The sequence below is a fragment of the Colobus angolensis genome, unplaced genomic scaffold (assembly GCF_000951035.1).
Source record: "Colobus angolensis palliatus isolate OR3802 unplaced genomic scaffold, Cang.pa_1.0 Scaffold150, whole genome shotgun sequence".
NCBI classification, from domain to species: Eukaryota; Metazoa; Chordata; class Mammalia; order Primates; family Cercopithecidae; genus Colobus; species Colobus angolensis.
Window position 1 is genome coordinate 5,222,238 of NW_012114600.1, and position 24,655 is coordinate 5,246,892.

The following is a 24,655-nucleotide window of genomic DNA, read 5'->3' on the forward strand; positions in this document are numbered from 1 at the left end:
AAAGTGTCATGGAAATTGAGAAAACAAAGTCACAGGCAACATCCTTCTGTCAAACCATTAACTCCAAATCCAAAGTCAAGGTAATGGATCTGTTTTTTCATTTTATTCAATCTGGTTATAGTAGCAACTTAGGCTATAGTAACTCTGCATTCCAATCTAGTCAGCTTCCATTATTAAATACACTCAGGATAAATAGCTTCCCCTCCCCGCCAAACTCATTCCTTCACTTTTTATATTCATTCAACAACTATTGATAGTCAACTAGGGTTACTGAATAGCAGTCACATTTGACCTCAAACTTTAGATGAACATAGGTCTTTGCACTGGCAATTCCCTGCACAGAATGTTCTTCTCCAAGTGTAGGGAAAAGAAAGAGAGATCAGACTGTGACTGTGTCTATGTAGAAAAGACATAAGAAACTCCATTTTGATCTGCACCATGGCCCGGCGCGGTGGCTCACGCCTGTAATCCCACCACTTCATGAGGCCAAGGCAGGCAGATCACGAGGTCAAGAGATCAAGCCCACCCTGGCTAACACAGTGAAACCCCGTCTCTACTAAAAATACAAAAAATTAGCTGGGTGTGGTAGCGGGCACCTGTAGTCCCAGCTACTCAGGAGGCTGAGGTAGGAGAATCGCTTGAACCCGAGAGGCGGAGGTTGCAGCGAGCCGAGATCTCGCCGTGGCACTCCAGCCTGGGTGACAGAATGAGACTGTCTCAAAAAAAAAAAAAAAATCTGTACCCTGAACAATTGTTTTGCCTTGAGATGCTGTTAATCTGTAACTTTAGCCCCAACCTTGTGCTCACAGAAACATGTGCTGTATGGTATCAAGGCTTAAGGGATCTAGGACTGTGCAGGATGTGCCTTGTTAACAGTACGTTTACAGTCATCGCCATTCTCCATTCTCGATTAACCAGGAGCACAATGCACTGCGGAAAGCCGCAGGAACCTCTGCCCAGGAAAGCCGGGTACTGTCCAAGGTTTCTCCCTACTGAGACAGCCTGAGATATGGCCTCATGGGACGGGAAAGACCTGACCGTCCCCCAGCCTGACACCCGTGAAGGGTCTGTGCTGAGGAGGATTAGTAAAAGAGGAAAGAAGGCCTCTTGCAGTTGAGGTAAGAGGAAGGCCTCTGTCTCCTGCATGCCCCTGGGAATGGAATGTCTCGTGGTATAAAACCCAATTGTACATTTGTTCTATTCTGACATAGAAGAAAACTGCCCTGTGGCTGGAGGCGAGATATGCTGGCAGCAATGCTGCTCTGTTCTTCTTTACTATACTGAAATGTTTGGGTGGAGAGAAGCATAAATCTGGTCTATGTGCACATCCAGGCATAGTACTTTCCCTTGAACTTATTTGTGACAGATTCCTTTGCTCACATGTTTTCTTGCTGACCTTCTCCCCACTATCACCCTGTTCTCCTGCCGCATGCCCGTTGCTGAGACAGTGAAAATAGTAATCAATAAATACTGAGGGAACTCACACACTGGTGTCGGTGTAGGTCCTCCATATGCTGAGCGCCAGTCTCCTGGGCCCACTGTTCTTTCTCTATACTTTGTCTCCGTGTCTTATTTCTTTTCTCAGTCTCTCGTCCCACCTGACGAGAAATACCTGCAGGTGTGAAGGGGCAGGCCACTCTTTCATCCACGTATCTGTGGAATTAACTTTCCTGCCCTTCAATGTCACCTTCTTAATGTCACTTAACTAACAGATCCCCCAGTTGTGCTATTTTAAATTAGCACTAATAATCTAAGATACTATATAATATAATTTAAATACACATTAGTCCTTCACTAGTAGTATTTCTACCAGTAGTATTTCTAGTAGTGAGGGTGTAATCTGTATTAAAAGTACACTATATAGTATCTTAGATTATTAATGCTAATAATAATAAACAGCAGGAATGTCTATTTGTTCACTGATGAATATTAAGCTCCTAGAACAATTTGCACACTGTGCTCAGTATTCAGAGTGAATTAATATTCTAATGTTTCTATTAGAAAATATTTGAAATTCCAGGCCAGGCGCGGTGGCTCACACTTGTAATCCCAGCACTTTTGGAGGCCGAGTGGGGGTGGATCACGAAGTCAGGAGATCGAGACCATACTGGCTAATAGAGTGAAACCCCATCTCTACTAAAAATACAAAAACAAAATTAGCCAGGCATGGTGGTGGTCACCTGCAGTCCCAGCTACTTGGGAGGCTGAGGTAGGGGAATGGCGTGAACCCCGCAGGGGGAGCTTGCAGTGAGCAGAGATCGCACCACTGCACTCCAGCTTGCATGACAGAGTGAGATTCTGTCTCAAAAAAAAAAAAAAAAAAAGAGGAAAATATTTGAAATCCAGACAACTAAACATAAGTTTTAGAACATAATTAATTAAGATCGTTGAAAAAAAAAATTAACTGATGCCCGGGCCGGGTGCAGTGGCTCATGCCTGTAATCCCAGCGTTTTGGGAGGCTGAGCCGGGTAGATCATTTGAGGTCGGAGTTCAAGATCAGTCTGGCCAACATGGTAATACCCCGTTTCCACTTAAAAAATATACAAAAATTAACCGGGCATGGTGGCACATGCCTGTAATACCAGCTACTCAGGAAGTTGAGGCAGGAGAATCCCCTGAACCTGGGAACTGGAAGGTACAGTGAGCCATGATCGTCCCACTGCACTCCAGCCTGGGCAACAGAGCAAGATACCGTCTCAAAAAATAAAAAAAATATAAAGTACTGCATTCTCTACTAGTTTCACAAGTCACTTGACTTTCCAACGCTCTAAGGATACTTCTTCTATAAGCCCGAATGTACTGCACTAAACTTAGTAGGAGATCCCTGATCGTCCATTATAATTGATCAATTAACTGAAATTATACAAGTAAACAAAAATGCCAGATGTCTGCCTACATATAATATTTATAAATCTGAATCTTATTTCATATATGGATTGAAGTTAAGGTCTTGACCGGTCAGCCTCCTTCCAGTGTTTTACCCTCCATTTTACCCTAAAAAAGGATAATCAACGGTTAATGCATATTCATAATGTAAAGTTTCCAGGATCAAGAATCCAAGTGGTTTATTAACCATAATAAATCCAAACTTCTATCTTCCATATGCCACCTTCTATTATATCTAACCTTCTATTCTCTCCAAAAGCATATAATTATGCCAGTTTCCTTATTGTGCCACAAACAGACTAACACACACTATCATAGAGCTGTTTATTTTCCAAACTGGATACCTTTTCCCATTCTCTCATTTGACATCCAACGGTCCACCAAGGCCCAACTCAAAACCTATTATTCTCCGCAAAGCCCATTATATAAAAAACCCTACAAGACTTAAAACAGATTCCAAACTAGTGACTGATAGGCCACATGAGACTTGTGTTTGACCCATTTTTTTTTTTTTTAATAAAATTCTATTCCACTGACAACATTTAAAAACTGGGAGAGGATGCTTTTTTAAAAATTCGATTTCCAACTTTTTTTGAAAAAATTAGATGTTCTGGCAAAACTGGGATCATATTCTCACATAGCCACAATCAGCTGTAGCTGAGTGGCAGGTGACCCCTTCTATGGGTGAAGTATTCATTAACGTTAACTGTCTGATCTCTGAGACCATACCTTCAGCACCTGCAATCATTCAAGAAATACCTGACTGTCTTATGTGTCAAGAACTGTATTAGCTACTGGAGTTACAAAGACCAACAAGACAAACACAGTCCCTCACCGATAGCCTCGCTTAGTAGGGATGGCAAAGAAACAAGCAATTAGGACACATGTGATAAATGCCGTAAGGGAAGTGCAGGGCAGCTAAGAGTACACAGCAAAAATACCTAACTCTATGGAAGTTAGGGAATACCCCTCAAGTAAAGTGACAGCTAAACTCAGATCTTTAGTAGAAGTTATCCAGAAAAAGGCAGGAGGGAACAGGGAGCTCAAATGTCCCAGAGAGACAAAAGAGCCTTTGTGAAGATACTGAGGGAAGAAAGTATTCTGAGGAATTGAAATCAGTTCAACATGGCTACAGCCATGCCCAAATTTTAAATGCAGGGTCAGAGAAAGGGCTCAACTGAAATGGCTGGCAGGAAAAGCTACATGTTATCAATAGTAAAGGTTAGGAAATGAAAGAGAATTTCACTAAAGAAGTTGAATACGTAAAATAGTTTAAGCACGAAATAGATGTTTCAGAAAGCACAGATGGGGGTGTTGAGGGGTTAAATGGGGAAGAAACGAAGAAGCAGTGATAGCCTAAGTCGAAAAGAAGCACAAAGCAGCATGGAAATGAGACTATAGCACAGAAGACCAAAGAGGCTTACATCTTGTGCGGTAACCAAGGATAACAGGCATGTAATGCAAGGTAGGTTTGGCTGGCCACAAGTTTACCAAGAGACTTAGTCCCAGCGGTCCCCTGGCGGCCACGGAGGTATTCAGGCCTCTCAAAATTCAGCTGCGCCCTGGATGGATTGCACTTCCGTCTCTCTAGAAGACATCGGCTTCACTCTGGATTGTGCAGGCTCCAGGAGAGGCTCTGGGTTCCAGGCTGCTGGAACGCAGGCTCCCAGGGAGTGGTTAGAGGCCTGGTCTGTATGTGCTGGTGGGTAGAAGTATAAACTACCTTGCATTATGTTCTGATTTTTCTGTAGGAATGATGGACATGTTATGGCCTCTTACAGAAAAAGCAGTGCGTAGCCATTATAGATTTACAGGAAGAGAAAAGGTGCCAAGAAGTTCAACGTTTGTCCATACCCATGCTAAAGATGAGTCACTCTGTGAATCCAACTCTCCCAAAGTTGTCCTTGTCTCCCCAACTAGACTGAGCTCTCCACCAGAAAACAAAACAAACAAACAAAAAGGTCTGTTTATTTTGTAGTTCCCAAAGTGCCTAATAGCTGGGTACGGCGAAAACCTTCAGTACAATTACGGACTTCCTGACTGCTCTCGGGTCACTGAAGTTACCTAGCTCAGTCTTCTTTTTGCATATTAAGGCGCTACAGAGAGGCGAACCCGTATCTTAGACTGAATACGTCCCTTTATTCCAAACTCCACTGCGTCTCTCCGCCCTCAACCGCATGGGCAGAATTGCTGCACAATTCAAAGGCAGGAGAATCCAGGACCCGACACAGAAAACTCCCGCCCCCCCTCCCCAAACCCCCGGCGTTTAGCAGCCCGCACTCGCTCTGCATCCACCTCTGGGAAAGGTAAAAGTTGCTCACCTACTCTGGCCCTCCGGGACACCCCGTAAATGTAGTCGTCCGCTCGCCGCCGTTATTCCAGGTAGGCACTTCCGGCGCGCGCATTGACGTCAGCGAAGCGCTCGCCTCTGGGCCTGCCTTTGGGGCCCGGATCTGAAACAGCCGGGAAGAGGCACGGTGGCTGCTACCATCTGGTCCCCGCGCCTGACCCCTCCCAGGACTCGTGATGCCAAGGCCGCTGCGAGTGGCTACGAAGAGTCGGGGTTGAGCCCCAGCTGAGCCGAGGGCTCGCACTCTTCTGGTCTCCCAGGCCCAACCCACGTGAAGGTAAACACCTCCTCAGCTGCGGCCTTCTTTTCTGCAGGACCCCCTCCCCAGACTCGGCTGCCAAAATGCTCTGCCCCTCTCTCCCGCCACCCTTTTTATTCCAGGACCTTAACCTCTACCTGCCTTCGCGGCTCCCAGCAGAACGTCTAAGGCATAGTTTCAAATGAGAAACTTTTAAAAAGCGACCTATCTATGTTGAGTCCTGAAGTTTTCTAAATGATTCCCCCAAAACACCAAACATGAGGCAGTTTTCTCATTCCTTCACGAATTGGCATGCCTTAGAGTCAGTACTTTTCCATTTGTGATGGTTCGTCCCCCATCTTGAATACACACCACACGCTCTTTTTAAATCAGAAATTTGAATTTGGTTGAGTCTGATATTTTCACAGTAATTTGCTGACTTTGTAAGATAAGGTGTGAAAATTAATTACTGATTACATTTGTAAGTTGTATATACATATACACACATACATACAAGTCCGTCTGTTCCAGGCACCAAGCCTATTTTTATAATGTATCATTTCATAATTTGGCAATAATAAGCAAAGTTAGCATTTCGAAAGAAGTTTATGTTGTCAATACGTAAAGGTTAAATTTCCTCCTTAACATCATACTAAATGGAGAAAAGAAAATTTTCCTCTTAACACACCACTCCAGAGAAAAAAAAAATTAAGACAAACAAAAAAGGTACCCAGCCATAGTACAGGCATGCACAGCATAACAACTTTTTGGTTAACAACAAACCACATATACCACAGTGGTCTCCTAAGAGTATAATACGTTGTACCATGTTTTTAGTGCACCTTTTCTGTCTTTAGCTACGTAAATATTTACCATTGTGTTTCTGTTGTCTACATTATTCACTACATTAACATGCTATACAGGTTGCAGCCCAGGAGCAATAGGCTAGACCATCTAGGTTTGTCTCAGTACACCCTGTGATGTTTGCGCTATGAAATCATGTAACACACTCAGAACATGCCTCCTTCATTAAGCGTAGCATGACTGTGTATTAGCAAAAATCAGTGACTAAGGTTCTTTCTGAGTCCCCAGGCTCTTTCTGATCTGGGTGAGCAAGGTGTAGGTATTGTCCATATACAATACATATGCATTAGAGCATTTTTTGCTCATAATCTGAGTGGAAGTTGGGAGTAGCCTTAGGGTTTTTCCTTCATCTATTTAAAACCCATCTCCATACCCATACAGTCTGGCACTGAAAGTGTTGGTGTAAAGAATACCTGAAAGAAGAAGAACCAAAAAAGAATTTTTCTTGAGTGGTGACTGGGAAAAAGGAATTCCTTAATTCAGCCTGCTGGAGTTCCTAACTTGTAAGGAAGGTGTACAAATTGGGCATTTTTAAATCGGTGATTGTTAATACTGTATTGATTTTTGTTTTTTGTTGTTGTTGTTTTTTCAAAATAATACCCAGACTGGTCTGATTGTTTTATTTGGAATTAAGAATACCTGGTTTAGGCCACTTTGGGACGCTGAGACAGGTGGGTCACTTGAGGTCAGGAGTTCAAGACCAGCCTGACCAACATGGTGAAACCCTGCCTCTACTAAAAATACAAAATTAGCCGGGCATGGTGGTGGATACCTGTAATCCCAGCTACTCAGGAGGCTGAGGCAGGAGAATTGCTTGAAACTGGGAAGCGGAGGTTGCAGTGAGCCGAGATTGCGCCATTGCACCCCAGCCTGGGCAACAAGAGCGAAACTCCGTCTCAAAAAAAAAAAAGAATCTTGGTTTAGATTGATTGCTGATAGGTTTATTTTCACTTTTAGAAATGAGTGGTGGATTGGCTCCAAGTAAGAGCACAGTGTATGTATCCAACTTGCCCTTTTCCCTGACAAACAATGACTTGTACCGGGTAAGTAAATCTTATCAAGTGACTGCTATTTGAGATATAGATAATCTTAAGCAAATAGTTATCCCTGGCAAAATTCTTTTTTTTTTTTTTTGAGACAGTGTAATTCTGTCACTCAGGCTGTAGTGCAGTGGCACTATCATGGCTCACTGCAGCCTCCCGCCCCTTCAGGTGGTACTCCCACCTCAGCCTCCCAAGTAGCTGGAAAATACAGGTGTGCGCCACCATGTCTCTACAAGCTACCTGGGCACCTAAGGTTGGAAGATTGCTTGAGCCTAGGAGGTGGAGGCAACAGTGAGCCAAGATCACACCACTGCACTCCAGCCTGGGTAACAGAATGAGACCCTGTCTCAAAAAAAAAAAAAAAATAGAAGCTGTATTTATTGAACATTTAAGTCAAATTATATGTTAGATACTAAGGAGATGCTAAGATGTTAGGTGCTAAGGAGAAAAAATAAAGCAGGAAAGGTGGGCTATTGAATGTTAAGTTGGGAATGGAGGTGAAATTTTACACAGGGAGGTCAGAAATGCCATTATTGAGAAGGTGACTTTTGAATAAAGACCTGAAACAAGTAAGAGGCACCTGTGCAAATTCTGGAGGACAAGCATTTCAGGAAAAGAGGGGTAATCTTAGGTAAGCCCACTCAAGGTGCCTTATAGGACCTATTTACATCACGGTAAGGACTCTGGCTTTCACTCTGAGTGAAACAAGAGGCCATTAGTAAGTATTACGTAGAAAACTGTACTGGCCTTCAGAACCCAGTGTTGATAACACTGCAATCCAGTTATATTACATTCCAGCATTATACAGCTTAATCATAGAACGAAAAAATTCATTATTATTGGTTGCATATACTAATACATGTATACAGTATACATTATTATTGGTTGCATTATTATTGGTTGCATATACTAATACATGTATACATAATATATGTATACATTATTATATATGTATAATATATGTATACATTGCATATACATATAATAGGAACTCTTAGTATATGGGTAATGAGCTGGAACTTTAGAAATAAATGTGATTGCATAGGATAAAATAAAAATAACAGAAGAGAGAGCCAACTATAAAGTTCTACCAACATATTAATGGTGGGCAGAGGAAGAAGACTGATAGAAATGGATTTTTCATTATAAAAGCTTTTTTTATGAGGATTTTTTTGTTTTGTTTTTTAAATAAAGCAGTCTAAGGATCTGTCTTCTCAAACAGGGATTGCTTCGTAGGAATAACAAGGTAGAGGTGAGGGTAGAATTGGAAAAGTGCTACTCCATGACGTTGATATTTGAAGCACAGGTATAGCTGGCACTATGATGGAGTTGATAGTTGCCATGGGTATACCTCAGGAACACAGCAGCTGTCCAGTGTGTATGCCTTAGATCTACCACATGTGTAGAGTGAGTTTTTTTCTCTGTATTTACTCCATTGTCAAATTTAGGAACTGAGACACATACATGTGACTCCAACAACAGTAAGAATATTATTCTAGCAACCAAAAAAAAAAATTTGGGGGGCCTGCCTTATAGACTGAAGGCTGAAATTTTTCATAAACTATAACAGAATTTTGTCAACGTCTGCAACCTAAAAATTTGATGTTTTCATGATTTTAAAATAAATTGTAAATATGTGGTCTTTTGTTTCAGATATTTTCCAAGTACGGCAAAGTTGTAAAGTAAGTATTCACATTAAATTTTGTAACTTCATTTAAAAGTTTATCTGAATTTGCTTCTCCATTTTTTTCAATGACAGTAAATTTTTAAAAATAAAACATACTTGATATAACAAAGAAAATAATACTATTAACATTTTTATGACAATTTTAGTTGGTTTTCCATGTACATAAACATGTAGACAATTTTTCTTCAAGACTGTATTCCATACATTCAATTTTATTTTCTTTTTTAATTTGACATGTCATAAATGTCTTTCCATGTACTATAAAGATACATCTTCATATCTAATGGTAAACAAATATTTTGGTTACTAGGAAGTGTGTTATCAAGTATACTATAAGTAACCTAGTTTTTTTTTTTTCAAATAAATAGTGTAAAATCAAATATTTCTGTGTATCTGACTTGCAGGATGCTATGAGACTGATAAATAGAAAACATATTATCTTCCTTCAGAGAAAGCTTAGAGATCATTGGAAAGACTAGAAACATACAAATGGTATGGATGATAACAGGGCTGAGGGTTAGGAACAATAAAAAGAACTTGAACTTGTATTTCACTGTTTTGAATCAAGCAACTATAATATGGGGCAAAAAAGTAAAAGGATACTGTCATCCTAACTATCTTATAACCAATATACATTCTGATATAAATTTAAAATCCCAATAATTTTGAGCATATTTATCTTGGCTAATTTTTTCTAGTGTTCCATAAATGGATATTAAACAGTTGAAGCTCATTTGCTTCTTGAAATTACTAACTTCTTTTACAGTTACTTTGCTATTAAAAAATCATTATCAAAAATGCTTCTGTGTAAATTTTTGGGTGTTCAGATTTTAAAAAGTCATCGTCATCAGTCCAAACACTGGTAATGATGATGGTATGTAATACTTAAATGAGCACATATATATGCTAGGCATTGTTCTTATCTCTTTATGTGTATTATTTAATTCTCATAACTACCCTTTAAGGTAGGTACTGTTATTATCTCAATATTATAAATGATGAAACTGAAGCACACAGAAAACCTAAAGTCATCTTGCTAGCTAATGGTGGAGAAAATACTTGAATCCAACAGTGAGATTTCAGAGTCCACTCCCTTTTACCTTTTTTTTTCCGCTTTGTCAGAATCTTTGAGTGGATCTCCATATCAATATATAGTCCTGAACCATGAAACTGCAATGGAATTAAAGACACAGGGTTATAAGCACCTAGAAACAGGGAAGACTTTAGAGAGCCAGGGAAGGCTTACCTAAGTCAGTGTTTTTTGAGTAGAAACCTAAGGATGAGTAACACTTAAGTAGGCAAAAATAAGGGAGGAATATTTCAGGTAGAGGGAATAGCTTGTGCAAAGGCCTTGTGGCAAAAGAAAATAAAGTGACATCAAGAAATAGAAAGAAGGCCAATGTGACTAGAGATGAGTGAGTAAGGGGGAGAAAGCACAAGATGGCTCCAGAGATGGAAGCAGGTTCCTCATCTTACTTCTTGGCCAGGTTACAAAGGTATTTGGTTTTCATTCTAAGAATATCAGGAATCATTTAAGAATTTTAAGTGAGGGGTGACATGATTTAAATTTTTTAAAGTTTATTCTGGCCTAATGTACAAATTAGATTGGAGGGGAACAAAAGCAAATGCAGCTGGGCACAGTGGCTCACACCTGTAATCCCAGTGCTTTGGGAGACCAATGTGGTAGGATCACTTGAAAGGTCAGGAGTTCAAGACCAGCCTGACCAACATGGCAAAACCCCATCTCTACAAAAAAATGCAAAAATTAGCCGGCCGTGGTGGTACACCCCTGTAATCCCAGCTACTTGGGAGGCGAGGCATGAGAATCACTTGAACCCAGGAGGTGGATGGAGGTGGAGGTTGCATTGAACCGAGATCATGCCATTGCACTCCAGCCTGGGCAGAGCAAGACTCCATCTCAAAAAAAAAAAAGAGAAAGAGAAAATGCAGTGAGACCAGTATGAAGTCTAAAACTGTAGCGCAGGGGAGAAATCTGTACTAAAATAGTACGGGTGGAGCTATAGAGACTGGTCAGATTTGAGAGGTGGTCAGATTTCAGCAATCATTATGAAGTGAAATGGGTAATACTTAGTGATATGTATAGGAAGGAAAGTGGGTAATATTTAGTGATGTGCTTGCTTTGTACATAAGGACTTTGTGAACAGGTATGGATGACATTCAGGTTTCCCAAAATAGTGTATGCTTCATATTATGTGCTTAAATAAGTACATCATATACCTTGTATTAGGAAATTAGGTGCTACTGTCTGCCTCTTTTCCCTTGCCAGAAACATGGGAGTCACAGTAGATTTGTCCTTTTAAATCTCTGGTGTAAATTTTTTTTCTGTTACCACAGAAGGTACCTCTATCAAAGTATTGTATGACAGTTGGTTTGTTGGTCTGTCTCTACCACTAAACTGTAAGCTTTCTCCTGAGGGTAAAAACTACTGTTAGTGCTTAGCACATGGGCTTGAGGCTAACAGAGTGACTGAATGACCGAATGAATGAACACATACAATGTACTCTTTTAGAAACTACTTTTCCTATTTTTTTTGTCTATTTTTCCCATTGAATATAAAGGTGTATCTATCAATCAACATATTGAGGTAGGCACATATGGATTACAGAGACAACCTTAAAGGAGTTTACATTAAAATAGATAAGATGAGGCATTTTTTATGAATAACACAATTCAGCAGAGACTAGCATAACGGAGGAGAAATGATATCCAGTTGAAGCTATTAGAAACTGACACATTGACTTGAATCCCGAAAGAATGAGGAAAATTTTAATGGGCAATGATTCAGAGGTGAAAGAAGATAGAAGCTGTATGAACAAAGGCACGAATTTGGGGAAATACAGGCCATGCTACTGGAGCATTGAGTGGTTTCTTTTGAGTAGACTTCATAGTTTGTACGTGGGAAGGAGCAGTGAAAGATAAAGGAGATGGGAGCCACATCATCAAGGATACTGACTGGGAGACAAAGAATAGGCAATTTACAGAACCAAAGATTTTTGAACAAAGGAATGGTGTGATTTTATTCCTTAAGTAGAAGACCACTTAGGGATATGAGAAAATTATAAGAGAAAAAATTATAAAGGAACCGATAAGAACAGACTGTTAAAACAGTAATGCCCCTATGGGCAAGAAAAAAAGCAGTGGAATCAGAAAAGAGGCAACAGATGAGAGATTAATTGAGGATGATGTAGAAAGCCAACACTTCTTTTGAAATAGTACTTAAAAAAAAAAAAAGATAACTTTGACAAACATTACGAAAAATTCCAAAATGTAAAGTAACTACCTTATTCAATATTTCTGTCAAAATTGGTTAAAATGTTTCCTGCATATTCTCATAACTAGTGCTTTGACGATAACCAGTCCAAATTTGAACCTTCTTACCTTGGATGCTTGCCTCTCCTTACTTTCTAAGCCCATTGAATATACAGGTGTACCGTTTGAGAAACTAAACCATTTTAGTTGCCCATTTTTCCCTAAATTTTTTCAACTTGTTTCTTCTTTTAAATGAAATTAGACATGCCTTTTCTTAATGTGATGGCATCTTTTTACCAGTTTCATTCCAAAGACTATGTATGTACCTTAACCCAAACCCAAATAAAATAATTTTAATATGGAAAATGTTATGCTGAATAAAACTTCTATTTATTCACTTGTGTCCTATTATCTATTTTCCTGTAATTCAAACATGAGAAAATTACTAAGCTTTATCTTGAACATTATCTTTTTTTTAACTTTGGAAATAATTTCAAGTTTATAAAAAGTTATGACAATGGTACTAAGAACAGCAAAATATCCTTCATGTAAATTCACCTGTTATTAACATTTCCCCCATTTACTTTATCATTTGTACTCTCTCTTGCCCCGTATGTGTGTATATATACACACACAACTTGTTTTTGTGAGGTATGTAAGGGTGAGTTACAAACATCATCGCCCTTTATTCCTACATACTTCAGTGTGTTATTCCCTAAAAGTAAGGATATATTTTATATAACCGCAGTACAATTGCCAACTTCATAAAGTTATTTTGATATAGTAGTTTTACTAAATCAACCATTCATGTTCCAATTCTGTCAGTTGACCTAATAATGTCCTGCATAGTATTTTTCCCCTCTATTAGAGGATCAGTCTAGAGTCAAGTATTGTCTTTAATTTTTCTTTTTAGGCTCCTTTAGTCTAGAACATTGTAAGGAATATATAGCCTACCCCCTTCTCCTCCCCCTCATTTTGTATGTTGCTGATGTTTCCTCGTTATTAGATCTAGTTTACATTTTCTTGGCTACTATACTGCATAGAGGATGTGTTGTTCTCAGAATACCACATCTGGAGGCAGACACTGTCAGTCTGTCCCTCAGTAGTGGTACGAATTTTGATCACACAGTCAAGGTGTTGTCTCGATTTTTTCACTGTAGACTTATTTTCCCTTTGCAATTAATAAACAATCCATGGAAGACACTCTAAGACAGTACAAGTACTCTGCTCCACATAAAAATCTCATTTTAGACTTAGCATTTGTTGATGGTTCTTGACTGATCCAGTCTTTACCATGAGTGTTGCCAATTGGTGATTTTTCCAACTCCAGCATTTCCTCTACATTCACCAGTCATCCCTTGGCATTCTTCTGTAAGCAAGAGCCTTCCCTCCCATCTCCTCCACTTATTTATTGGTCTATTATCAGTAAGAATTATAAATTCCTACCTTCTCTGTGGCCTATAATTTATTACTGTAATGAATTGTTTTGGTGCTCAAATTGTCCTTGATATGGCCAGTGGGAGCTCCTTCCAGCTGGCTGCTGTATTCTTGCCCCCATCATTCATTCATTCATTTATTCATTCCTCTCTCTCTCTCTCTGTCTCACTCACTCACTCACTCTTGCACTCTCTTACTTTCTGGCGTAAGATGTTCCAAGCTCCTCTAGTACCTGCCCTGCTCTAGCCTTTGAATCAGCTATTTCTCCAAAGAGCCCTGGTAAACATTGTTTTTAAACTATGTTAATTGACATAGGGTGAGCAAGGGCCTCCAGGACTAGGGATGTGGATGGGGCAAGAGAAAGAGCAGGCTCTGTGCTCTCATAACTCTCCTTATCACTCAGGTACACCCTAGTAGGTAGTATGGCTGAAAACCACAGAACTGGAGATTCTTTTTCCCTGAAGATCGGGGTCTCACTATGTTGCCTAGGCTGTTCTCAAACTCTCTTGTTCAGGCATCCTCCTGCCTCTGTCTCCCAAGTAGCTGGAACTACAGGTGCGCACCACCACACCCAGCTCTGGAGATTTTTTTTTCTTTCTTATTTTTCTGAAGATTCTTTAAAAGAATATTAAGAATATACTTTGATTCTAACACTTAGAAAAATAAGTAAATCATTTTACTTCTTGTGTAAAGTATACCTTTATTTTGTTTTGTTTTGCAAGCTGAGGGAGTTAGTATGGAAGAGGGATTATGGTTACTCCTTAAGATTTCATTGTCTCTGTAATCTCTTTATTTCACCCTTCAATCTCTGATTAACTCCTAATCATAGGTGTGCTCACTTGTGTTAAATCAGTATCACCCTTTCCCATTTCCATGCTTGATATCCCTTGACTTTGAAGAGATAGCTGATTTTTCAAATGTATTAATTCATCTTACAAATTTTTCATTTAGCCCTTTTTAAAATGAATGTTTCAAGTATTAATACCTGTTTTATTTATTGCTGCCTCATTTTTAACTATTTGTTTCTGCTTTAAGGGTTACCATAATGAAAGATAAAGATACCAGGAAGAGTAAAGGGGTTGCATTTATTTTATTTTTGGATAAAGACTCTGCACAAAACTGTACCAGGGCAATAAACAACAAACAGGTAAGCTATTCATCTCCATCAAGGTTTTTAGCCCCAAAGCCTTTATGCTCATCCAGGCCAAAAATGTGGGGATATAGTGGATCATCAGGTCTAATAGATATCTGTAGATTCTTAAGATATCTAATTTATGGAAAGAAAAGAGGTCAAACTGTACTGGGTTCTCAAAACATTGGTGGAATCTCAGGAATAAGAATACTACAGAATAGAATTTATCACACCTAAGTGACAATTGCTAAAAAATCCAAAATAAAGTGGAATTGAAGATTTAAGAAAATGGATTAAATAATTAATTTTAGATTTCAGTGAAATACATTCTACATTTACAGTTTTCTCTTGTTTAGTTGTTTGGCAGAGTGATAAAAGCAAGCATTGCTATTGACAATGGAAGAGCAGCTGAGTTCATCCGAAGGCGAAACTACTTTGATAAATCTAAGTGTTATGAATGTGGGGTAAGTAAACCTAAAACTTAATGTAACTTTCCATAGTTTAAGATACTTTTCACATCAGTCTTTTATTTTTGCTCACCAAAACTTCTGACTGGCTAAACCAGGTTATGAAAATGCTTTATTTTTTAATATTTATTTTTTTGAGACAGGGTTTTCCTCTGTCACCCAGGCTGGAGTGCAGTGATGCAATCACAACTCCACTGCAGCCTCCACCTCCTGGGCCCAGGTGATCGTCCCACCACAGTGTCCGAGTAGCTGATAACACAGGCATGCACCATCACACCCTGCTTAATTTTTTTGTAGAGGCAGGTTGTTCCTATGTTGCCCAGGCCCATCTCAAACTCCTGGGCTCAAGCAGCCCTCCCACCTCAGCCTCCCAAAGTGCTAGAGTTACAAGTGTTAGCCACTGTGCCTGGCCTAGTTGTTTTACTTAGGGACTCTAAACTCATCAAAGTAAATTCAGTTGAAATGCACTGTGTAAAGATAACCTGAGTTGGGTAATACAAAGTGGTATTTTCTCTAGTTCCTAAATCTTTGAAAATCAGTAGTTTTAAAAGCATTAGACTGATTATTTATGTCACTGTCTTGCAAGATTTTAGTAACTCATAAATTTTTGTTAATAGGATATTGCCTGTCTCTGTACCAGTTTTTAAGTGTCACAGTTCAATAGCAACATTATCATGTGACCTTATCCACTATGGGATATTGTGTTTTGAAGTTTTTTATTTTTTCCTATTAGTATTGCTAGTGTTTTATAACTGAACTATCCTCACATTGTCTTCTTTGGTTCTCTTCATGATCTGTCATTATCCATTTAAAGTTTTGGTGATGAGGAGGGAAAGACAGCCATAGAATAATTTTGTATAAGATCTGTATTGGTACCAAGAGAATTTTAGTCTGGTTCTCACAGGTGTAAGTTTGTAAAATGATCATATAAAATACTTAAGAAACAGGCCGGGCACAGTGGCTCATGCCTGTAATCATAGCACTTTGGGAATCTTAAGTGGGTGGATCACTTGAGGTCAGGAGTTCAAAAGCAGACTGACCAACATGGTGAAACCCCATCTCTACTAAAAATACAAAAAAAGCTAGCCAGGCGTGGTGGCAGGCACCTGTGATCCCAGCTGCTTGGAAGGCTGAGGCAAGAGAATCACTTGAACCCAAGAGGCAGAGGTTGCAGTGAGCCGAGATCACTCCACTGCACTCCAGCCTGGGCGACAGAGTGAGACTCCGTCTCAAAAATAAAAATAAAAATAAAATACTTAAAAAACAGAGTCGAGAGGTAGTAATAGGGAGCTGGGGAGAGAATCATGGAGAGATACCATCCTGGCTACAAACACATGGAAGATGCAAGGAAATGGCTTGAGGTCCTCTACCTCACTGTCACTCCCCATACCCCCCACAAAAAAGATAACTAAATAAACAGACTGACGGACAGATGCATGGAGTGAGCAAGCAGTCACTTGGATACATACTGATTCTGTCAATTCCTATGATTCTGAAACCTCTTAAGTAAACACTTTAGAAACTTTTCCAAAGTTCTGAGTTTTGTAAAAGAAAGAAAGGGAGGGAGGGAAGATAGTTACATTCAGATTAGTATATATCTTCATATTCACAGTGAATATTAAGTTATCTGAGAAATCCTAGATGAATCTGTTAATTGGTTCCTTTTGGTATATGGATCCATAGAGTTGTTATGTTTTTTACATTTTTATATTTAATTTCCCTCCCTCCAAAAAAACCTATTTATATTTACTTAGCCTGGTTTTTCTAAAGTTATTACATTAAATCCTTTTTTAGTATGGGTTATGTTAATATGTTTTGCTATAATATTATTCCAAAACACAGTTTCAGATATGCTTCTCTAACTGTATTTTCTCAGCAGCTCATTAACAGTAAGTAACCTCTCTTAGGTTGGGCCATGTCCTAGGTATACAAAGTGCACAGTCTGTCTGCTCTGTCAAATATACTGGAAAAGCATGATTATTGTTCCCTTCTATTGTTCTAACCTTGGCTCAGTCCCCACACCCTACCCTGACATAAGCTCTTAAATGGAATTGTAGTGAGCTGATGTCCAGATCACAGTTGAGCTCTTATGTTTTACAAGTCAATGTTCTAGCTAAGTAGGAATAATAGCCTAGTCCAGCATTGTCAAATGAGAATATAATGCAAGCCACGTATGTTACTAAGTCTTCAGAAATCCAATGTGTATTTTACCTTTACAGTACATTATCAATTCAGACAAGTTCTCAATAGCCACATTGACTGGCCGGATAGTGCAACTATAGTCAGGATATGAAAGGGAAAAAACGAAAGTAATTCATAGGAAAAGTGAGGAAGAAATTTTCCATTTGTTTTTTGTTTTTTTGTTTGTTTTTTGAGACAGGGTCTTGCTCTGTTGCCCAGGCTGGCGTGAAGTAGCACAATCTCAGCTCACTGTAGTCCTGCCTCCGGGTTCAATCAATTCTTGTGCCTCAGTCTCCTGAGTAGCTGGGATTACAGGCGCGTGCCACCACACCCAGCTAATTTTTGTGTAGTTAGTAGAGACAGGGTTTTTCCATGTTGGCCAGGCTGGTCTTCAACTCGCTTCCTCAGGTGACCTGTCCGCCTCAGTCTCCCAGTGCTGGGATCCCAGCGCTGGGATTACAGGCTTGTAATCCACCATGCCTAGCCCAAAAGAGTATTAAGCAACATATCGGAAATTAACAGGAATAGTTTTATCCTCGTTTTATCAGTAACTTAAGATGTTTACATTTAGGGTAAATGATCCATTTAAATTTTGATTTTTTTTTTTGAGACGGAGTTATTTGCTCTTGTTGCCCAGGCCGGAGTGCAATGGCACAATCTCACCTCACTGCCACCTCTACCTCCTTGGTTTAAGCAATTCTCCTACCTCAGCCTCCTGAATAGCTGGGGCTACGGGTGTGTGCCACTACGCCCAGCTAATTCTTTTTTTGTTTGTTTGTTTTTTAGTAGAGATGGGGTTTCACCATTTTGGCCAGTCTGGTCTCAAACTCCAGACCTCAGGTGATCCACCTGCCTCAGCTTCCCAAAGTGCTGGGATTACAAGCGTGAGCCACCACACCTGACCGAACTGTTTTATATCTTGAATTTTGAGATATAAATGTTTGAGAGAAGACTACTACTTCTACTCTTAGTAAAACCACTAAATAGTCCTAAATGTTAAAATAACTGAGAGTTACAATATCACCTTCTAAATAGTAAAGTACTGGGTTTTATCATTAATGTCTTTCTATGTAGTCCCAGTATGGGAATATTCCTTTTTAAATTTGAAAACCTTTTAGTAAGGCCAGGTGCATGACTCACACCTGTAATCCCAGCACTTTAGGAGGCCAAGGTGGGTGGATCATGAGGTCAGGAGATCAAGACCATCCTGGCTAATATGGTGAAAGCCTGTCGCTACTAAAAATACAAAAATAAAAAATTAGCCGGGCATAGTGGCGGGTGCCTGTAGTCTCAGCTACTCGGGAGACTGAGGCAGGAGAATGGCGTGAACCCAGGAGGTGGAACTTGCAGTGAGCCTAGATTGTGCCACTGCACTCCAGTCTGGGCGACAGAGCGAGACTCCGTCTCAAAAGAAAAAAAACCTTTTAGTATTAGAGTACCAGGCAAGATTTTGTAAATAACAAATATGGTATTTTTTCTTTCCTTTTTAATGGGAAACAAAAGGAAAGTGGACACTTAAGTTACGCCTGTCCGAAAAATATGCTTGGAGAACGTGAGCCTCCAAAGAAGAAAGAAAAAAAGAAAAAAAAGAAAGCTCCTGAACCAGAAGAAGAAATGTATGTATATTATTCTTACTAAATACATTATCATTATCATGTTGCTTTTGTCTTTTGGTTGGTTGCTTTTGCCTATTGGTTGGTTACATTCCAATTTGTTTTTCTTTATTTAAGTGAGGAAGTAGAAGAAAGTGAAGATGAAGGGGAGGATCCTGCTCTTGACAGCCTCAGTCAGGCCATAGCATTCCAGGTATTGTTCTTTTAAAAGGCATCATGCAATAGCTGACTGGGTTTATAGTCCTTGCTTACTTCATTGATCACCTCATGGCAACCTCTCTATTTCCCCCTAACCTCCTAAGCCTTAGGAGACAAGCTGTTTCTCTGAGGTAGTGTGAATGAAAAGTTCCCATTGGTTCTTCCTAGATTTTAAGGGCCCCACAACACTTACTATCTTAATCTTTTTTCATTAAAAAAAATGAGCAGAACTATTTACTCAAAGTGAGTATAGCCCAACAGAAAAGATTTTTTTTAGAAATTGCCTAGGATAATTTTGAGTAAGATTGTGAGATGGGACAGAACTCAGGGGAAGGGAGCAGATCTTACTGTCTGCATGGACTGGGAGGGTGGAAAGTAATGGCATTTGTGGTATGTTTTTGCCATCTTTTGAATTAATGAACCATAAATAATATTAAACAGGTTATTAGTTTTGTTTTGTTTTTTGAATCACAGCAAGCCAAAATTGAAGAAGAACAAAAAAAATGGAAACCCAGTTCAGGAGGCCCCTCAACGTCAGATGATTCAAGACGCCCAAGGATAAAGAAAAGCACATATTTCAGTGATGAGGAAGAACTTAGTGATTAAAATCTTGTCCTAGCACAGTAATAAAATTCAAGATTTGTTAATAACAATCTTGAAGAGCTAATTTTAATAAAAATAAGTTAGTACTATCATGTTAATACTATTATTGTTATCCCAAGAAAAAAGATATTTTAAAAATTTATTTGAAAAGTTCATTATAAGGGCTTTTATTCATGCCTGATTTGTTTACATGAGGACTTCTGAAATTAATCCTTAAAACAGAAACTTCCTGAAGACCGAAAAGTTGATTTATTGTTACTTATGTTAATAAACTTTTCAAGAGAATTTTGTCTTTAAATATGGGTGTTTTGTCATCATATTTCTTGTAGCTTTATCCCAATCTGTAAATACCTATAAAATAAATTATAAATACCTATAAAATATAAAGTAACATAGCTCTAAAAGGCTTAAAATCAAACACAGGTGTTACTTGTCTGCCCTACCCATAGCACCAAATTCCATTCCCTAAAAGAAACTACTCATGTGCACACGTGTTGTTAAATAAAATACATATATTTCTGTCACTTAATAAAAGAATAAAGGAGAATTATTCAATCTCTTATACTTCTCCTACCTTCCTCAGTCTTCCCAATGTGGCTGTGTTAAAAATTTGGGGGAAATCTGTGCATATATTTTTTAATGACCATGTAAATAGTTTTCACTTCTGAGCCAAGGAGCATGCTATGATTACATTTTTCCTAGAGTTAATAGTTATCTATTTTTTTCCATGTATCGTCTTTGTATTTATGACTAAATCTTCCCATTCTGTCTGCAGGTGGTTATATGGGAGTGGGATTAGCCTTTAATTTTCTACTTTGTATATTTCTATATTGTTTAACTTTGTAAGAATACCCATTTATTACTTTTAACTAGTAAAAGCAATAACAATAAGTTAATACTATTATAGTAATACTATTATTGTCATCCCAAGAAAAAATATATTAAAAAGAGATTTGAAAAGTTCATTATAAAAGCTTTATTTGTGTTTCCACTTTGAAAACTACGAAGTGTTAACCACCCATCGGCAAAGAATCTTCCAGATCACAGCAAGACAGACAGAATGATTGAATGCAGTACTCAACCATCTGTTTGGCCATTAGTCAAATACAACAGTTTTGGGGTGGTTTCTTTTTTTAATTTTCTTTTTTTTTTTTTTTTTTTTTTTTTTTTTTTTTTTTTTTTGAGACAGAGTCTTGCTCTGTCGCCCAGGCTGGAGTGCAGTGGCCGGATCTCAGCTCACTGCAAGCTCCGCCTCCTAGGTTCACGCCATTCTCTTGCCTCAGCCTCCCGTGTAGCTGGGACTACAGGCGCTGCCACCTCATCCGGCTAATTTTTTGTATTTTTAGTAGAGACGGGGTTTCACTGTGTTAGCCAGGATGGTCCCGATCTCCTGACCTCGTGATCTGCCCGTCTCGACCTCCCAAAGTGCTGGGATTACAGGCTTGAGCCACCGCGCCCGGCCTTTTTTTTTTAAATTTTTATTTATTTATTTATTTTTGAAATGGAGTCTCACTCTGTTGCCCAGGCTGGAGTGCAGTGCTGCGATCTCAGCTCAGTGCAACCTCCACCTCCCCTGTTCAGATGATTTTCCTGCCTCAGCCTAAGTAGCTGGGATTACAGGCACGCACCACCACGTCCAGTTAATTTTTGTGTTTTTTTAGAAGAGATGGGGTTTCACATGTTGGTCAGGCTAGTCTCAAACTCCTGACCTCGTGATCCACCTGCCTCGGCCTCCCAAAGTGCTGGGATTACAGGCGTGAGCCACCATGCCTGGCCTACAGTTTTAAAGCAAAGAAAAAAATAGGGAAAAGATTTGCCACAAATTTAAGTTTCTATGAATACCTGAAGACAGACTCTAGTAGGAAATAAATTAGTGACAAATAGAATATTTAGAAGATAAATAGGCCAGGTGCAGTGACTCATAACTGTAATCCCAACACATTGGGAGGCCAAGACAGGAGGACTGCTTGAGGCCAGGAGTTTGAGCCCAGCCTGGGGAAAATAAGGAGACTGTCTTTACAAAAAATAAAATTAGCCACTTGCACCTGTAGTCCTAGATACTTGGGAGGCTGAAGTGGGACAACCTGGGAAACGGCATGATCCTGTCTTTAAAAACAAATAAAATAAAATAAAATAAAATAAAAGTTTATCATTACTTATCAAGGAAATCTATTACAACCAGGGATACATCAAAATTTACCTAATTAGGAAAAAAAACACTTCATTGTTGGTGAGGATGACATTAAGAACACTTGTGGTGTTGTATACTGGCCCTGAATCAATTCTGAAGGGTATAATTTAACAATAAATATCAAACGTTAAGTATGTTCTATTTTTTGAACTAGAAATTACATTATATTTTATCCTAGGGTTCTAATCAGAAATGCAGGTGTTTATGTACAAACATATATTATTTAAAATCCAAAACAAATAATTGTCAGCTGGGCATGGTGGCTCACATCTGTAATCCCAGCACTTTGGGAGGCCAGGGCAAGCGGATCACTTGAGGCCAGGAGTTTGAGACCAGCCTGGCCAACATGATGAAACCCCATCTGTACTAAAAATGCAAAAGTTAACCAGCCATGGTGACACATGCCTGTAATTCCAGCTACTCAGGAGACTGAGGCACAAGAATCGCTGGAACCAGGGAGGTAGAGGCTGCAGTAAGCCGAGATCACACCACTGCACTCCAGCCCTGGGTGACAGAGTGAGACTCTGTCTCAAAAAAAGAAAGAAAAAGAATCGTCAACAGCAAACTAAAGCATGATGCATTTGCAATGATAGATGATTAGGAAGCATTAAAATGTTTCAAAGAATTTTTAATTGTATGAAAAAACATTCCAGATATAATGTCAAGTGTAAAACACTTGCTATATGTGGATACATATATGCATATGGAAGGGGGAAATGCGTACTACTAAAGGAGCAATGCAGAGTGGTTGAGAGTATGCTCTTTTTTTTTTACTGTATTAAGGAAATTTTTTTTTTTTTTTTTTTTTTTTTAAAGAAAATTTTTTTTTTTTTTTTTTTTTGAGATGGAATCTTGCTCTGTCGCCCAGACTGGAGTGCAGTGGCACAATCTCCGTTCACTGCAAGCTCCGCCTCCCGGGTTCATGCCATTCTCCTGCCTCAGCCTCCCGAGTAGCTGGGACTACAGGCGCCTGCCACCAAGCCCCGCTAATTTTTTGTATTTTTAGTAGAGACGGGGTTTAACTGTGTTAGCTAGGATGGTCTTGATCTGACCTCGTGATCCGCCCGCCTCGGCCTCCCAAAGTGCTGGGATTACAGGCGTGAGCCACCGCGCCCGGCCGAGAGTATGCTCTTTTTTTGACAGATACACTTAGGTTCCTATGGCCATGTTGCCACTTAAAGCTGCTGATCGTAGGCAATTTACTTAACCTGAGTTACATGAAAATGAAGAAGGTTAAATCAACACAGAAGGACAAATATTGTACGATACCACTTACATGAGGCACCTGGAATAGGCAACATAGAGACAGAAAACAGAGGTTACCAGGGTCTGAAGGGAGGTTAAAAGGGGGGTAGTTATTTAATGCATACAGTTTCTGTTTCAGTTGATGAAAAGTTCTGGAAATGGCTAGTGGTGATGGTTGCTCAATACTGTGAATGTACCTAATGGCACTAAGTTATACATGTAAAAATGGGTAAAATGGGCCGGGCATGGTGTCTCATGCCTGTAATCCTAGCAGTTTGGGAGTCTGAGGCAGGCAGACTGCCTGAGTTCAGGAGTTTGAGACCAGCCTGGCCAACGGGGTGAAACCCCGTCTCTACTAAAAATACAAAAAATGGGCCGGGCATGGTGTCTCATGCCTGTAATCCTAGCAGTTTGGGAGTCTGAGGCAGGCAGACTGCCTGAGTTCAGGAGTTTGAGACCAGCCTGGCCAACGGGGTGAAACCCCGTCTCTACTAAAATAGAAAAAAACAGCCGAGTGTGGCGGTGTGCACCTGTGGTCCCAACTACTCGGGAGGCTGAGGCAGAAGAATTGCTTGAACCCAGGAGGCGGAGGTTGCAGTGAGCCACAATCATGCCACTATACTCCAGCCTGGGCGACAGAGCAAGACTCTGTCTCAAAAAAAAAAAAAAAAAAGATAAATTTTATGTGATGTATATTTTATCACACACACACAGAAACATGTGCCTCAAGTGACACGACTGCATGGAAAAAAATGTGCAAACGTAACTAAAAATTTTTTGTAAAGTGTAATTAGGCCACCAAGCCCTCCCCACAGCCCACCAAGTCATGCTGAACCATCACACCTGCAAGCCCCTTCCCTGCGGTCTATGTCCAGAATAATATTAAGATAGGTTTCCCACCTCAGGCAAGGGATTGGAGGGGTCCTTCCCCAGGAGAAAATACACACAGCTTGAGATATTCGCCCTAAAGAAAATGTTCAGTAATAAAGACCTCCAAGTTAATATGCCCAAAGCAGCGCTAGTGAAATATGCTTTAATCAGGTTTTCAGTGCTTCACATTCAAATATGAACAGACACATAAGCATCAGCAAACATTTGAGGAAAGCCTGTAATACAACAGAAACCCAAACAAGCATACCACAAAAGAGAGCTTTAAGAACAATTCTGGCTTTGAAAATCTATCTATCCCCTACGGTTTCAGAAAAAGAGACTGTGAACCTGTGATGAACTTAGCAGTTTTTTTTTTTTT

The 24,655-nt window shown here is 39.5% G+C and overlaps 2 protein-coding genes across 8 annotated transcripts in view; one reads left to right on the forward strand and one right to left on the reverse strand.

Annotated features, from left to right (window-relative positions):
• PPHLN1 (periphilin 1) overlaps window positions 1–24,655 on the reverse strand; it is a 231,614-nt gene that overhangs the window by 120,925 nt on the left and 86,034 nt on the right. For 3 of the 6 annotated variants that reach the window (XM_011936084.1, XM_011936088.1, XM_011936087.1), the window contains exon 1: window positions 5,209–5,291. The exons of 1 other annotated variant lie outside the window; for it this stretch is intronic. The gene's annotated coding sequence lies outside the window, so the exon portion shown is untranslated. Of the gene's footprint in view, window positions 1–5,208; window positions 5,309–24,655 lie in introns of those variants that run through there. 2 more of the 6 variants (XM_011936086.1, XM_011936085.1) reach the window with 2 other exon arrangements.
• On the forward strand, window positions 5,294–20,929 carry ZCRB1 (zinc finger CCHC-type and RNA binding motif 1). 2 transcript variants are annotated; one of them, XM_011936080.1, is made up of 8 exons: window positions 5,294–5,514; window positions 7,297–7,382; window positions 9,036–9,064; window positions 14,812–14,923; window positions 15,265–15,372; window positions 19,060–19,172; window positions 19,287–19,362; window positions 19,842–20,929. In XM_011936080.1, the coding sequence occupies exons 2-8, from the start codon at window positions 7,299–7,301 to the stop codon at window positions 19,971–19,973; spliced, it is 654 nt and encodes a 217-aa protein (XP_011791470.1). In that variant the 5' UTR covers window positions 5,294–5,514; window positions 7,297–7,298; the 3' UTR covers window positions 19,974–20,929. The 2 variants fall into 2 exon arrangements, with proteins under 2 accessions (XP_011791470.1, XP_011791472.1); XM_011936082.1 differs by having other exon boundaries at window positions 5,332–5,514; window positions 7,297–7,333.

Coding starts and splice junctions, on each gene's coding strand:
- ZCRB1 (XM_011936080.1), top strand. CDS start 7,299: ATGAGTGGTGGATTGGCTCCAAGTAAGAGCACAGTGTATGTATCCAAC. Junction 19,173..19,286: donor CCTGAACCAGAAGAAGAAAT/GTATGTATATTA, acceptor TCTTTATTTAAG/TGAGGAAGTAGAAGAAAGTG. Junction 19,363..19,841: donor GTCAGGCCATAGCATTCCAG/GTATTGTTCTTT, acceptor TTTGAATCACAG/CAAGCCAAAATTGAAGAAGA.